Consider the following 15578-nt stretch of genomic DNA (forward strand, 5'->3'; position numbering starts at 1 on the left):
AAATTAACAGCTATACAGAAAGACTCATGTAAAATTAACAGCTATACAGAAAGACTCATGTGAAGGCCTAAATACAGTAGAGGAACATCTAAATGCAATTAATGCATTCAAGTCTGGGAGAACTCCAGGGATGGATGGCATACCAGCTGAGGTACATAAAATATTTTTCGATGTTTGTCAAAGTTCCGTTAATAACATGTTTTAACCACTTCAATAAAAATGGTAAACTGAGCAAGAATGTCTGATTTCACTATTACTGAAACAAGGTGGTAAATATAAAGATCCAGTCCACCTAAAAAACTGGAGACCCTTTTACACTTCAGTGTTGTGATGCCAAATTTCTAAGAAAATGCATAGCGCATAGAATTAAAAAGGTATTGTTGGATATTATTCATCCTATTCAGACAGTTATTATTATTATTATTTTTTTTTACATGGATGATACATTGGAGATAATAATACAATAGAAGATTATGAAAAATCTGTGAAACTAGGCCTGGTATTCATAGCTGACTTTAAAAATCCCTTTGATAAAGTACGACCGGAATTTATATACAAATGCGTGGACTATTTTAATTTTGGAGAATCTCTTATACAATGAGTTAAAGGTATGTATAGTAAATAACGTCTACTTCTCAGAAAGTATTAAATTGTCACCAGGAGTAAAACAAGGTTGTCCACTATCGGCATATGCATTGATTATGGCCATTGAAATGTTAGCTATTAAAATAAAATCCAAAAATAATATCAAGGCGCTAGAAATCCAGGGCGTCATTGTACGCTGACTATTCATGTTTTCTTATAATCCACTATTTGGATCCCTGCACAGCTTCTAGATCATTATTCTAACCTCTCTGGATTAAAAACAAATTATGATAAGTGCACCATATTTTTTATTGGATCTCAACAAAAAAATACAACTTAAAAAAAAAAAAACGGGTTCTCGAGCAGAATAGTAAGAATGTCTCATCCCATGTTCAAGAATGGTCTTTTTCCTTTCATTCAGCTTACCTCTGACTTTCAGGTATTTGAAAATGAAAAAAAAAATCTCTATTTTTGAAACAAGCAATAGAAAGCTGATTGCAATTTGAGATTAATCCACAAGAAAAGCCAAAACAAATATTATGGTTATACTCAAATATACTAACTGATAAAAAAACATGTATTTTTTTTTTTAGATATAAAAAAAACCCAGTATAATCTTTGTAAATTATATCATAAATAGGACTGATGGAGTTTTGTCAAACATGCAACTGATTGCAGCATTACCCCAAAAATGGAGGAAAGGGGAGAAGGTAAGGAACTTGTCTGTTGGCCCTGCATTAAAGACCAAAATTGGCTAAAGAAAATTGTGATACATACAAAAAGTATACTAGTTTAATTTAAGGACGGAAAAATGTACAGCTGAGCCACACAGGTCGCAAAATAGTTGGGAGGATATTTTTGATGTACCGATTCCATGTCACATGGTTTATGAACTGATATACAAAACTTCAAAGTTTTTCAATCTAAATTATTATACAAAATTATTGCCACCAATAGAATGTTATATATATGGGGGATACAACCATCCCAGCGCTGCAGATGTTACTGCGAAGAGACATAATCATTAGATCTTGTTATGGTAACTTGTTTTCGGAGTTCAGGAATGGCTGAAAAATTGCAATAATTACTTGGAGCTAACTCTGTAAATAGCACTGCTGGGTCTTTTGAAAAGTGATAGTAAATCGATCAACAATATAATAATATATTAGCAAACGTGTTAATCTTTAATTTACTATCTGTAGAAACTATGAGAATAGAAAGCATCAGAACTTTTGTGAAACATCACAGCACAGAACAAAAATATTGGGCAGCTAGAAATCAAAACTGGATGGTCTTCAGAAATAGCTGGGAGGGGTTTTAAGGGCAGCTGAAGGCTGGGACTAAAAACAAGCAAAAGATAGATCGTGTAAAATATAATTCCCGTGAAATGTATGTAGTATGTATAAGCTGGAAGTGCAAGCCTAAGTATTTTTGTCAATTAGTTTACTCCAATTAGGGGAGGGGTGGTAGGGTAATAAAGAAGGAAAATACAGTGAATTCGGAAAGTATTCAGACAGCCTTATTCTAAAATGGATTAAATTCCTCATCAATCTACACACAATACCCCATAATGACAAAGCAAAAACATGTTTTTCGAAATGTAAATAAGGTATAATTTCCAAAAACCTGTTTCGCTGTCATTATTGGGTATCATGTGTAGATTGAGGGTAAAAAAAAGATTTGATCAATTTTAGAATAAGGCTGTAACGCAACAAAATGTGGAAAAATTCAAGGGGTCTGAATACTTCCCGAAAGCAGTGTATATGGAAAAATATATATATTTAACATTCTATTTTTACATATTTACAAAAAAAATATATGGAGAAAATATATGGAGAATTGGAAATGATGCAGACAAATAACACTGATAGAAGCCACAATCTATCTGCAATATTGAAGCTGATCTACCCCCCCAAAAAATGCCCGGCGGTAAACCTGCTTAAGGGGTCAGTCGCAGGGCCCTAAAGGAAGTGATTTAATGTCCAAAAAGATGTCAGCTTGTTTTTCTTTTCGGTCTTTCCTGTTGTGTTCTGATATGCACTTCCTCTCAAGCAGGGGTGGACACGGGTGTCATCCTCTGTCCCCCCCCCCCGCGCAGCCCGGAAATGTCACCTCAGTGGACATATCACTAGTGTGTGTTAGTGTGTACGTAAGAGAGACGGGGGAGGAGGGATGTTGTTGTTGTCTGTGTATGTGCCAGAGAGACAGAGAGAGGAGAGGGTATGTGTATGTGTGCGAGAAAGAGAGAACATCTGTGTGTGTCAGAAAGAGAGAGAGAATATAATGCTACAGTACCTTCAGAAACTATTCACACCCCTTTACTTTTCCACATTTTGTTGTGTTACAAAGTGGGATTAAAACGGATTTAATTTACATTTTTGATATTGTTTGAACTTTGTAAGGTAATATATCTTGATTAGATAAGTATTCAACACCCTGAGTCAACATGTTAGAATCACCCTTGGCAGTGATTACAGCTGTGAGTCTTTTTGGGTAAGTCTAAGAACTTTGCACACCTGGATTGTTCAATATTTGCACATATTTTTTTTTTTAATTCTTCAAACTCTGTCAAGTTAGTTATTAAAAATGATGTTAAACACTATTATTGCATACAAGAGTCCATGCAATTTATTATGTGACTTGTTAAGCAAATTTTCACTCCTCAATTTATTTAGGCTTGCCATAACAAAGGGGTTGAATTCTTACCAACTGAAGATATTTCAGCTTTTCATTGTTTATTAATTTGTACATAAAAAAAAAACTATTCCAATTTGACATTATGGGGTATTGTGTGTAGGCCAATGACAAAAAACAATCTCAATTTAATCCATTTTAAATTCAGGCTGTAACACAACAACATTTTGAAAAAGTCAAGAGGTGTGAATACTTTCTGAAGGCACTGTGACCCTCTCTACCTTGTGGACACTAAGTGATAATTGTTGTGGTGACACCAGGATGATCCTTTCCTGTCTGTCATACTATCTGCCTGGCCAACACCCATTCAATGAAGCCTTGCAGGCTCCAGGACATGTTACTCACTTGAGTGCCACACCCAAATCCAAAAAGCAAACACTGCTCATTCACAGAAAAGGTAGAGGTAACTGTTTCAGCTTTTTCATTTGCAATAAAACATCTGAATCCAACTGTAGTAACGCAATGAAATATATACAAAAATCTCCATTCCTATTAGGCAACTGCAAGGAAACGGGATGTAGGTCTCTCAAGTATAAGTGTCTGTGCGTGTGCGTGCGTGCGGGCGTATATGTATACGATATGTACTTGTGTGTGTGTGTGCATATGTATCACAGAGCCACAGGTCTCTCAGATGTTGGATGACATGACCGTCTCGCACCGTAATGCTCTTCCACTCTTCCTCTCCTGCTGAGGGATATGTAGGACAGAGAGAGAAAGACACACAAACGCAGACATACACACACGCAGAGGAAATAACATCAGCGGCGGTGTCTAATGCGGATATGATGTGTGGTGATGGCACATTAACGACAGGACCCCTGACAGCAGCACACATCGCCAGAACAAAAGACACCGACACTTTTAATTCAATGACAATTGTTGGAGTTAAACAATGGCCCTCGCTACAGAGGTTTAATTAAGGGTGAGAAAGATGAGTCTGTCTGCACTTCACCTCAACGGCTTTCTGTTTTTGGTTGTTGTCCCTACGGCTAAATATTTTGGTATCGAAAATAACCTTACAGTGGCGTATCTACAATAGACAGGGCCTGACAGAGACCAGACAATGGTTGGAATGTTCCAGCCATGCCCACCTATCAAAATAAAATGTAACCACAGTTAGTTCATTTAGCTAGTTTGTTAGCTACAATTTGCTAATTTAGCTACACTTTATTAGCTACAGTTCGTTAATTTATCTACAATTTGCTAGTTCATTTAGCTACAGCAAACACACACACAGACTGAACTCTTCTTTGAAGATGTGCGTAGATGTGGGTGGAGTGTGTGTACATGCACGGGTCTGTCAGTTGGCAGAGTGGGAGATACAGTAGGGAGCACGAGCCCTGTACCAGAGCCGGTGTGGCACTAAAGACGTGAAAAGACGGTTTTAATTGCTGTTGAAACCCTGAGGTCACAGGGGTGCGTTTGAGTCTTAAATATGGCTGCATGTGAAAAATGGCTACCTTCACACTCAGCGGTGAGTTATCTGGTGAGAGGCAATTGTACGTTCTTTCCCCCGGCTCTTAGAGGGCTCTTAATGAGGTTCGATTATGGCACGTGTGACCTCTGAGACGGCAGCGCCGACTGCACTAACGGCAGCCTGCAGGTGTGTGAGGTAAAACAGGAACTAGGGCCCTGCCTCTGCTGCGGAGTCACCAGAAGACATCCCTAAGGGAGAGAGTGTGTGTACTCCAACAGCCCCCCTCCAGTTGACAGGCTGACACCAGTCACCCCCTGCCAGGATGTGTCACAGCACCCGGGCTAAAACAGGAAGCTCCAGCACTCCCCTAGTGATTGACAAGCTGCCCTCGTGACTGACAAGTGGGGGGCCAGGGAGGCCCCGTGGGACCCGGCCCCTGGCTGTGTCTGAATGGAGGGGCCACCTGGGCTGCCAAGGGGGTCCCTATCGCGTGTGACGCCTCACAGAAGGGCCGCTGCTCAGTGTCGGACCACTTGTCCAATTAACAGACAGGCAGGGGGGAGGTACATCAGCTGTACTGGTTTGATAGGGACAACGATATCAGTGAGAGTAGAGATATTTACGCAAACACACATACAACTGTGCACAGAAGCTGGACAAAAAGAAGAGCCACCGTAGAGAAAAATAAAAGTCATGTCGGCTCACTGCAGATACGACTTCACGTACTGTAGTTCAAATCAAAAACTGTAGCTTACAGGTTCTTAAAAAAGGTCTACACAGGGCCTTCAGAAAGTATTCACCCCCTTGACTTTTCCCACATTTTGTTGTGTTACAAAGTGGGATTAAAATCAACTTGATTTACATTTTTGTCAACGATCTACCCAAAATACAATGTAATGTCAAACTGGAAGAAGAATTTGAACATTTGTAAAATAATTCATGAAAAATGAAATATTACTATATCTTGATTTGATAAGTATTCAACCCCGTGACAATAATTGTTATTATCAATCAAAATTATTTTTACATCAACAAAGTGCTTATAGAGAAACCCAGTCTAAAACCCCAAACAGCAAGCAATGCAATGCATATAGAGAAACCCAGTCTAAAACCCCAAACAGCAAGCAATGCAGATGTAGAAACACCTTTGGCAGCGATTACAGCTGTAAGTCATTGTAGGTTAGTCTCTAAGAGCTTTCCACACCTGGATAGTACAACATTTGCCCATTATTCTTTTCAAAATTCTTCAAGCTCTGTCAAATTGGTTGCTGACCATTTTCAGGTCTTGCCACAGATTTTCAAGCAGATTTAAGTCAAAACTGTAACTCTGCCACTCAGGAACATTCACTGTCTTCTTGGTAAGCAACTCCAGTGTAGATTTGGTCTTGTGTTTAAGGTTATTGTCCTGCCAAAAGGTAAATTCATCTCACAGTGTCTGGTGGAAAGCAGACTGAAAAAGGTTTTCCTCTAGGATTTTGCCTGTGCTTAGCTCCATTCCATTTATGTTTATCCTGAAAACCTACCCAGTACTTAACGATTACAAGCATACCCATAACATGATGCAGCCACCACTAATTGAAAATATGGAGAGTGGTAATCAGTAATAAGGATGTATGTTTTGGAATATTTGTGTGGAATATTTTTGTTCTTTCAGGCTACTTTCTTTTCACTCTGTCAATTAGGTTAGTATTGTGGAGTAACTATAATGTTGTTGATCCATCCTCAGTTTTCTCCTATCTGTTTTACAGTCACCATTGGACTCATGGTGAAATCCCTGAGCGGTTACCTTCCTCGCCGGCAACTGAGTTAGGAAGGACTCCTGTATCTTTGTAGTGACTCTGTGTATTGATACACCATCTGTAACGGCTGTCGTCCTCCTCATCTGAGGAGGAGAAGTTTGAAGGATCGGAGGACCAATGCGCAGCGTGGTAAGTGTCCATAACGTTTATTTTAAAACATAAACTGAACACTATGAAATACAAAACAATAAATGTGAACATGAACGAAACCGAAACAGTACCGTGTGGCAACAAACACTCACACGGAAACAAACACCCACAAACCAAAAGTGAAACCCAGGCTACCTAAGTATGATTCTCAATCAGGGACAACGATTAACAGCTGCCTCTGATTGAGAACCATACCAGGCCGAACTCAAAACCCCAACATAGAAAAACACACATAGACTGCCCACCCCAACTCACGCCCTGACCATACTAAATAAAGACAAAACAAAGGAAATAAAGGTCAGAACGTGACACCATCCAAAGTGTTCATTTAATGCATTTTAAATTCAGTCTGAAAAACAACAAATGAGGAAAAAGTCAAGGGGGTGTGAATACTTTCTGAATACAATTTACATAAAAACATTTGTCAGTTAGCAGACACTTTTATCCAGAGAGACTTACAGTTAGGCTAATGTGTTAGATTATATTGACAAATCAATCATATTTATTTTAGACTTTTTGGGGGAATGGGTGTACTGATTCTAGGAGGAATGCCATATCTTGTAGCCTTAAACGACTTGTAGTTAACAATCATGTTTAAGGCTAATATATATACATACACTATATATACAAAAGTATGTGAAAACCCCTTTGAATTAGTGGATTTGGCTATTTCAGGCACACCTGTTGCTGACAGGTGTATCAAATCGAGCACACAGCCATGCAATCTCCATAGCCAAATATTGGCAGTAGAATGGCCTTACTGAAGAGCTCAGTGACATTCAACGTGGTACCGTCATAGGATGCCACCTTTCCAACAAGTCAGTTCGTCAAATTTCTGCCCTGCTAGAGCTGCCACGGTCAACTGTAAGTGCTGTTATTGTGAAGTGGAAACGTGTAGGAGCAACAACGGCTCAGCCGCAAAGTGGTAGGCCACGCAAGCTCACAGAACGGGACCGCCGAGTGCTGAAGCGTGTAAAAATTGTCTGTCATCGTTTGCAAAACTCACTACCGAGTTCCAAACTGCCTCTGGAAGCAACGTCAGCACAACAACTGTTCGTCTGGAGCTTCATGAAATGGGTATCCAAGGCCGAGTAGCCACACACAAGCCTAAGATCACCATGCGCAATGCCAATGCGTTAGCTGGAGTGGTGTAAAGCTTGCCACCATTGGACTCTGGAGCAGTGGAAACGCATTCTCTGGAGTTATGAGTCACGCTTCACCATCTGGCAGTCCGACAGACGAATCTGGGTTTGGCGGATGCTAGTAGAACGCTACCTGCCCGAATGCAGAGTGCCAAATGTGAAGTTTGGTGGAGGAGGATTAACGGCCTGGGGCTGTTTTTCATGGTTTAGGCTCCTTAGTTCCAGTGAAGGGAAATCTTAACGCTACAACATACAATGACATTCTAGACAATTCTGTGCTTCTGAATTTGTGGCAACAGTTTGGGGAAGGCCCTTACCTGTTTCAGCAGTGCCCTGTGCACAAAGCATGGTCCATACAGAAATGGTTTGTCGAGATGGGTGTGGAAGAACTTGACTGGCCTGCACAGAGCCCTGACCTCAACCCCATCAAACACCTTTGAGATGAATTGGTACGCAGACTGCGAAACAGGCCTAATCACCCAACATCAGTGCCCAACCTCACTAATGCTCATGGCTCAATGGAAGCAAGTCCCTGCAGCAATGTACCAACATCTATTTGAAAGCCTTCCCAGAAGAGTGGAGGCTGTTATAGCAGCAAAGGGGTTATCAACTCCATATTAATGCCCATGATTTTGGAATGAGATGTTCGACAAGCAGGTGTCCACATACTTTTGGTCATGTAGTGTACATAATCATATTTATTTATTTTGTTTGTCTTTTTGTAGACACCTCATTCTGTCCCAAAATGGTTGGGGGGGAAATTACATGACATAATACAGCATTACTGCATGACATTGTACGAGTGTACATTGGGAATATTGTAATCACGTTGCTGGTCAACACTCATTACGTGTGGAAGAAGGACGCACCAAAACTAAATAAATGGCAAATTAATTCTATGTGAGGTGCACCATATCAAAGCAGGATTTATGTGTGTGTGTGCGTTTGTCTGTGCATGTAAAGTGCATTCGGAAAGTATTCAGACCCCTTCCCTTTTTACAAATGTTGTTACGTTACAGCCTTATTCTAAACTGGATTAAATAATGTTTTTTTCTTCAACAATTTACACACAATACCCCAGAGTGACAAAGCAAAAAAATAAGTTAATTAATTAAATTGATTGAACATGATTTGGAAAGGCACACACCTGTCTATATAAGGTCCCACGGTTGACAGTACATGTCAGAGTTAAAACCAAGCTATGAGGTCGAAGGAATTGTCCATAGAACTCAGAGACAGGATTGTGTCGAGGCACAGATCCAAAATATTTCTGCAGCATTGAAGGTCGCCAAGAACACAGTGGACTCATCATTCTTAAATGGAAGAAGTTTGGACCCACCAAGGCTCTTTCTAGAGCTGGCCGCCCGGCCAACCTGAGCAATCGGGGGAGAAGGGCCTTGGTCAAGGAGGTGACCAAGAACCTGATGGTCACTTTGACAGAGCTCTAGAGTTCCTCTGTGGAGATGGAAGAATCTTCCAGAAAGACAACCATCTCTGCAGCGCTCCACCAATCAGGCCTTTATGGTAGAGTGGCTAGACGGAAGCCACTAAAAGGCACATGAAAGCCCGCTTGGAGTTTGCCAAAAGGCACCTAAAGGACTCTCAGACCATGAGAAACAAGATTATGTGGTCTGATGAAACCAAGATTGAACTATTTGGCCTGAATTCCAAGCGGTCACGTCTGGAGGAAACATGGCCCCATTCCTACGGTGAAGCTTGGTGGTGGCAGCATCAAGCTGTGGGGATGTTTTTCAGTGGAAGGACTGGGAGACTAGTCAGGATCGAGGGAAAGATGAATGGAGCAAAGTACAGAAAGATCCTTGATGAAAACCTGCTCCAGAGAACTCAGGACCTCAGACTGGGGCATAGGTTCACTTTCCAACAGGACAACGACCCTAAGCACACAGCCAAGACAAAGCAGGAGTGGCTTTGGGGAAATCTCTGAATGTCCTTGAGTAGCCCAGCCAGACTTGAACCCGATCGAACATCTCTGGAGAGACCTGAAAATAGCTGTGCAGTGACGCTCCCCATCCAACCTGACAGAGCTTGAGAGGATCTGCAGAGAACAATGGGAGAAACTCTCCAAATACAGGTGTGCCAAGCTTGTAGCGTCATACCCAAAAAGACTTGAGGCTGTAATCGCTGCCAAATGTGCTACAACAAAGTACTGAGTAAAGGGTCTAAATGTGATATTTCGGTTTTTAAAATATTTAATACATTTGCAGAAATATCTAAAAAACTGTTTCTGAGTTGTCATTACGGGGTATTGTGTGTATTTAATAAATTTCAGTATAAGGCTGTAATGTAACAAAATGTGGAAAAAGGTCTGAATACTTTTGGAATGCACTGTATATGCAGGTAACTGCCAAAGTAAAGGAAACACTTGAGTAAATGAGGGTTACAAAGTATATTGAAAGCAGGTGCTTCTACACAGGTGTAGTTCCTGAGTTAATTTAGAATTAACCTCCCATCATGCTTAGAGAGATGCCCAGTCGCCCATTATTTTATATACCATACTAGAGTAAGTGACTTTGAAAGAGTGGTCTCAAAGGACCATATGGGGTTTTGTGTTTGTGTGTTTGTTTGTCTGTGTCTCAGTCACCATATCTCAAACCAGAGATTCAGGAGCGGTGCCTGAGTGTTTTCCATCAACAAAACACCAAACTATGGAATTTCTTGTGGAAGAATGGTATTGCAACCCTCCAATAGAGTTCTAGACACGTGTAGAATCTATGCCAAGGTGCATTGAAGCTGTTCTGGTGGCTCGTGGTGGCCCAACTTTACATTCGTGTTTCCTTTATTATGGCAGTTACTTTACCCACTCTTGACACTGTAAACTATGAAAACACTCTGGACATTACTGCACAGTGGGATATTTTCACCACAGCTGATCAGAACAAATCCTATAACAGGATATACGATTGGACAATTCTGCTTGTCAAGGCACCATCTCCACGGGGACAGCCAACCAGGTCTCAGACCCGCCTCTTTTCCAACCAAAGAAATTCTTAACCTTGAACCATGAGTGGTGAGAAACCTCTGGCTCTTGTATACAGGTTGAACTGATTCACACCTCTGGGAAAGGGCCTATTTCCCCATGTAACCTCTGGTGTGAACTTAATTGTGTGTACTTAAGTATTAGGTTTCAGGTCACGCCAGGCACCACAGAGAAACAGACAAGTTCAAACAGCCATACACACTTCACATGGATCGAGTGGACCACCCAAATGAAACCCAAACCAAACAGAGCAAAGGGGCCAAAGTCAAGCATGATCATATCAGAAATGGGACAGTAACCGTTTCTACGCTGCCCTGGACATACACACACCTACACTGCACAATCAGCTAGAAACACACACAGCACTATCCACAGGACACACACACAAACACACTGGGTTAGCAAGGGATGAAAGACAGTGATGTGACTACTGATGCTCTCCCACCACTGTCCACCAGGGGGCCTATAGTACAGTGGTACAGTATGTCTGATGTGGGCTCTGTCATCTTTATTCCTCCCTGTAACTATCACAATCTATATTCAAATCAAACTGCCACTTTTTCCTCATTGTTTGTCGTTGCGTTTGTTTGATCTGTTTTCACAGCATTACATCAGTGTCTGCTGAAATGGGCAACCGATTCCCTATGTAGTGCACTGCATATGGTGCCATTTAGGAGACATGTATGTGGAGGCGTCCCACACGGCATGCCCTAGTCCAGGGTTACCCAACTGGCGGCCAGTGGGTAGTTTTATTTGGCCTCCCAAGTTTTCTGAGCAAAAAAAAATCATATATTTTTTGGTGTTGTTGTGAATTTTCATTGTTGGACATAAAAGATTGTAAAAACACAGAGAAATCAGCTCCAAGTGATTTGAATTTTGGAAATCTGTTCCCGTATTCCCACGCATAATAGAGTTATGTGATCGTATACAAACGTAAGGAAAGGTTTGAAATGATTGTGTTTTAGTCAAATGTTATATCTGTTTGGGCTTCTTGTGGTCTATTTGCAGTCTACAAATGATTTGTAATTATGTTCCGTCCCCCCGACCGTCCACCGAAGAAAAAAATTGGCCTGCGGCTGAATCTCCTTGGTGATCCTTGCCCCAGTCAGTCAGAACTTCAAGGGAAGTTAAAACAACTCGCTTGCTCAGTACAGAGGACCAAAAGTCAATGTCTGAGTCAAAGTAGATGGCCTGTTCTCTGGGGCCATAAATATCAAGATTCTCACAGTAGGAGTGCTGATTTATTATCAGTTATGCCTTTTAGATCACAAGGAATACGATTATGTGGACAGAGTGGACCTGATCCTAGATCAGCACTACTACTCTGAGACGCTTGATACATATGTCCCCTGTACTGCTCTGTACATACACCAGTTGGACCTTAGCTACTCAGCCCCAAGTTATTCACCTTACATTAGGCCTCACACTGACCTCCAGCACAGAGGCTTGCTGTGCTGACTGAGGACCTCCGGTAGGATCAGACAACAGCAGAGAGAAGGGAGGGAAAGGGGGAGACAGTAGACAGAGGAAGACATGGGAGACAGGTTGAGGGAGAAAGGGGGAGGACATGGGAAACCTACTAGTAGGGTCAGAGACCAGGGTGAAAAGAAGGGGGAGACAGAGAGAGGGAGAGGCAGACATGGGGAGGACCTGCAATATGGTAAAAGTGGTGGGGATTGAGTAGGGGAGGACAGGCGGGAGGGAAGGAAGGGGAGAGAGAGAAGGGGGAGACATGAAAATATTGGGGGAGGTTGTGGGGAATTAGTAGGGGAGGACAGGAGGGAGGGAAAGGGGCCGAGGTGGAGACTAAAACATTACTGGGCTGCCCTGAATACAGTAGCGCTCTATAGTAATCACCTGGCCTGGAGCTTAAGCTGTTTTTGTCTTGGGTTCAAAGGTCAAATGCCACAGCCTGACCTCCAGTGTTTAGCCTGTTAGAAAGCCCAAAAGGCCCAGAGGAGGGAGTGACAGATCTAAAAGTGGTGTGTATGTACAGTGCATTCGGAAAGTGTTCAGACCCCTTGACTTTTTCCACATTTTGTTACATTACAGCCTTATTCTAAAATGGATTAATTTGTTTTCTTATCAATCTACACACAATACCTCATAATGTCAAACAAAAACAGGCTTGTAGAAAATGTAGCAAATTTCACACCAAAAAAACGACTGAAGTATCATATTTACATAAGTATTCAGATATTTTATCCAGTACTTTGTTGAAGCACCTTTGGTAGCGATTACAGACCCGAGTGTTCTTTGGTATGACGCTACTTCTCTGCAGATCCTCTCAAGCTCTGTCAAACTGGATGGGGAGTGTTGCTGCACAGCTATTTTCAGGTCTCTCCAGAGATGTTCGATCGGGTTCAAGTCTGGGCACTATTGGTTAGAGCCTGTAAATAAGCATTACACTGTAAGGTCTACACCTGTTGTATTCGGCGCACGTGACAAATAAACTTTGATTTGATTTGGCTGGGCCACTCAAGAACATTCAGAGACTTCCCCGAAGCCACTCCTGCGTTGCCTAGGCTGTGTGCTTAGGGGCGTTGTCCTATTGGAAGGTGAACCTATGCCCCAGTCTGAGGTCCTGAACACTCTGGAGCAGGTTTTCATCAATGATCTCTCTGTACTTTGCTCCGTTCATCTTTCCCTCGATCCTGACTAGTCTCCCAGTCCCTGAAAAACATCCCCACAGCATGATGCTGCCACCACTATGCTTCACCGTAGGGATGGTGCCATGTTTCCTCCAGACATGATGCTTGACATTCAGGCCAAATAGTTCAATCTTGGTTTCATCAGACCAGAAAATCTTGTTTCTCATGGTCTGACAGTCCTTTAGGGACCTTTTGGCAAACTCCAAGTGGGCTGTCATGTGCCTTTTACTGAAAATGGGTTTCCGTCTGGCCGCTCTACCATAAAGACCTGATTAGTGGAGTGCTACAGAGATGTCCTTCTGAAAGGTTCTCCCATCTCCACAGAGGAACTCTGGAGCTCTGTCAGAGTGACCATCGGGTTCTTGGTCACCTCGCTGACCAAGGCCCTTCTCCCTCGATTGCTCAGTTTGGCCGGGCGGCCAGCTCTAGGAAGAGTCTTGGCGGTTCCAAACCTCCTCCATTTAAGAATTATGAAAGCCACTATGTTCTTGAGGACCTTCAATGCTGTGCCTCGACACAATCCTGTCTCAGAGTTTTACAGACAATTCCTCCTCATGACTTGGTTTTTGCTCTGACATGCACTGTCAACTGTGGGACCTTATAGACAGGTGTGTACTTCTCTAAATCTTGTCCAATCAATGGAATTTACCACAGGTGGACTCCAATCATGTTGTAGAATCATCTTAAGGATGATCAATGGAAACAGGATGCACCTGAGCTCAATTCCGAGTCTCATAGCAAAGGGTCTGAAGTGTTATGTAAATAAGTTTTAATTTTTTTACAAACATTTCTATAAACCTGTTTTTGCTTTGCCATTATGGGGTATTGTGTGTAGATTGATGAGTAAAACAAACATTTTTATCAATTTTAGAACAAGGCTGTAACGTAACAAAATGTGGAAAAAGTGAAGGGGTCTGAATACTTTCCGAATGCACTAAATGTGTATGTGTACAGTATGTGTGTTATTACCATTCTGGGGATCAAGGCACCTGTAGCATGACTGTGGGAATCCTTTAGGCTCTTTGGGACACAAGGAATGGACAGCTGACCTGAAGGAAACACACACACACACACACACACACACACACACACACACACACACACACACACACACACACACACACACACACACACACACACACACACACACACACACACACACACACACACACACACACACACACACACACTGTCAGTTTGTCTGGTTCACCTACCTCTCACATCACTCAGCCAAGGAGTTTTGAAAACATGTGTTATCTAATATATTGGAGTATTACAATTAACAGTGATTTGATAAGTAAAAAGATAAGATAAAATTAAAATTATAAAAAAATGTGGCCGCTCCCAATAATTGTTCTTTCAGTCTACGCCAGGCGTAGGCAACCCTGTTCCTGTAGTACCGCAAGTACTGCACGATTTTGTTCCAACTAGGCACCACACCTAATTTAGTGATCGCCTGAATCGAACACACCTGGTCGTCCAGGTTAGTTAAACCAAAAACATGAAGTGCCTGCGGCACTCGAGGACTAGTGTTGCCTACCCGTTTCCTCGCTGTAAAAAGTAATACAACAGTAAATAAGTAATGAAGACATCCCAATTTTATTTATCCTATAAACCGTTTCTAAATTAACACAATTTCCTTAATTTGTCTCAACATAGATCATTTCGATGATATAACTGTGATTGTCATTTTTACGTCCTTGTTATTTAACAATATTGTAATACAACAAAAATGTTGCCAGTTAAAACAGAAATGCATTTTGACAGTTACTGTGTTCACTTTTCATTGATTTAGACGTCAAGAAATAGCTTTAAATCAAATAAAATCAAATGTTATTTGTCGCATAATACAATAATACAATTATTGTAGACTTTACCATTAACTGTTTATTTACGAGTACTTTTCCAACAATGCAGTTAAAAAGTAAGAAAATTTATGAATAGATAAAAAATAAAATAGTAACACAATAAAATAACGAGGCTATATACAGGCTATATACAGGAGTACCGGTACTGAGTCAGTGTACTGGGGTACGAGGTAGTTGGGTGTGTCACGAGCGTCGTCTTGAAAATGACCGGACCAAGGTGCAGCGTGGTGGGCGTACATTTTCCTTTATTTTTTAAATGACGCCAACAAAACAA

At 41.5% G+C, this 15578-nt stretch overlaps 1 protein-coding gene across 2 annotated transcripts in view; it reads right to left on the reverse strand.

Annotated features, from left to right (window-relative positions):
* LOC139540678 (adhesion G protein-coupled receptor D2) overlaps positions 1-15578 on the reverse strand; it is a 143630-nt gene that overhangs the window by 24781 nt on the left and 103271 nt on the right. For both annotated transcript variants that reach the window (XM_071344530.1, XM_071344529.1), the window contains one exon: positions 14406-14485. In XM_071344530.1, coding sequence (XP_071200631.1) covers positions 14406-14485 — 80 coding nt within the window. The remainder of the gene's footprint in view (positions 1-14405; positions 14486-15578) is intronic.

The sequence above is a fragment of the Salvelinus alpinus genome, chromosome 16 (genome assembly GCF_045679555.1).
Source record: "Salvelinus alpinus chromosome 16, SLU_Salpinus.1, whole genome shotgun sequence".
Classification (NCBI taxonomy): domain Eukaryota; kingdom Metazoa; phylum Chordata; class Actinopteri; order Salmoniformes; family Salmonidae; genus Salvelinus; species Salvelinus alpinus.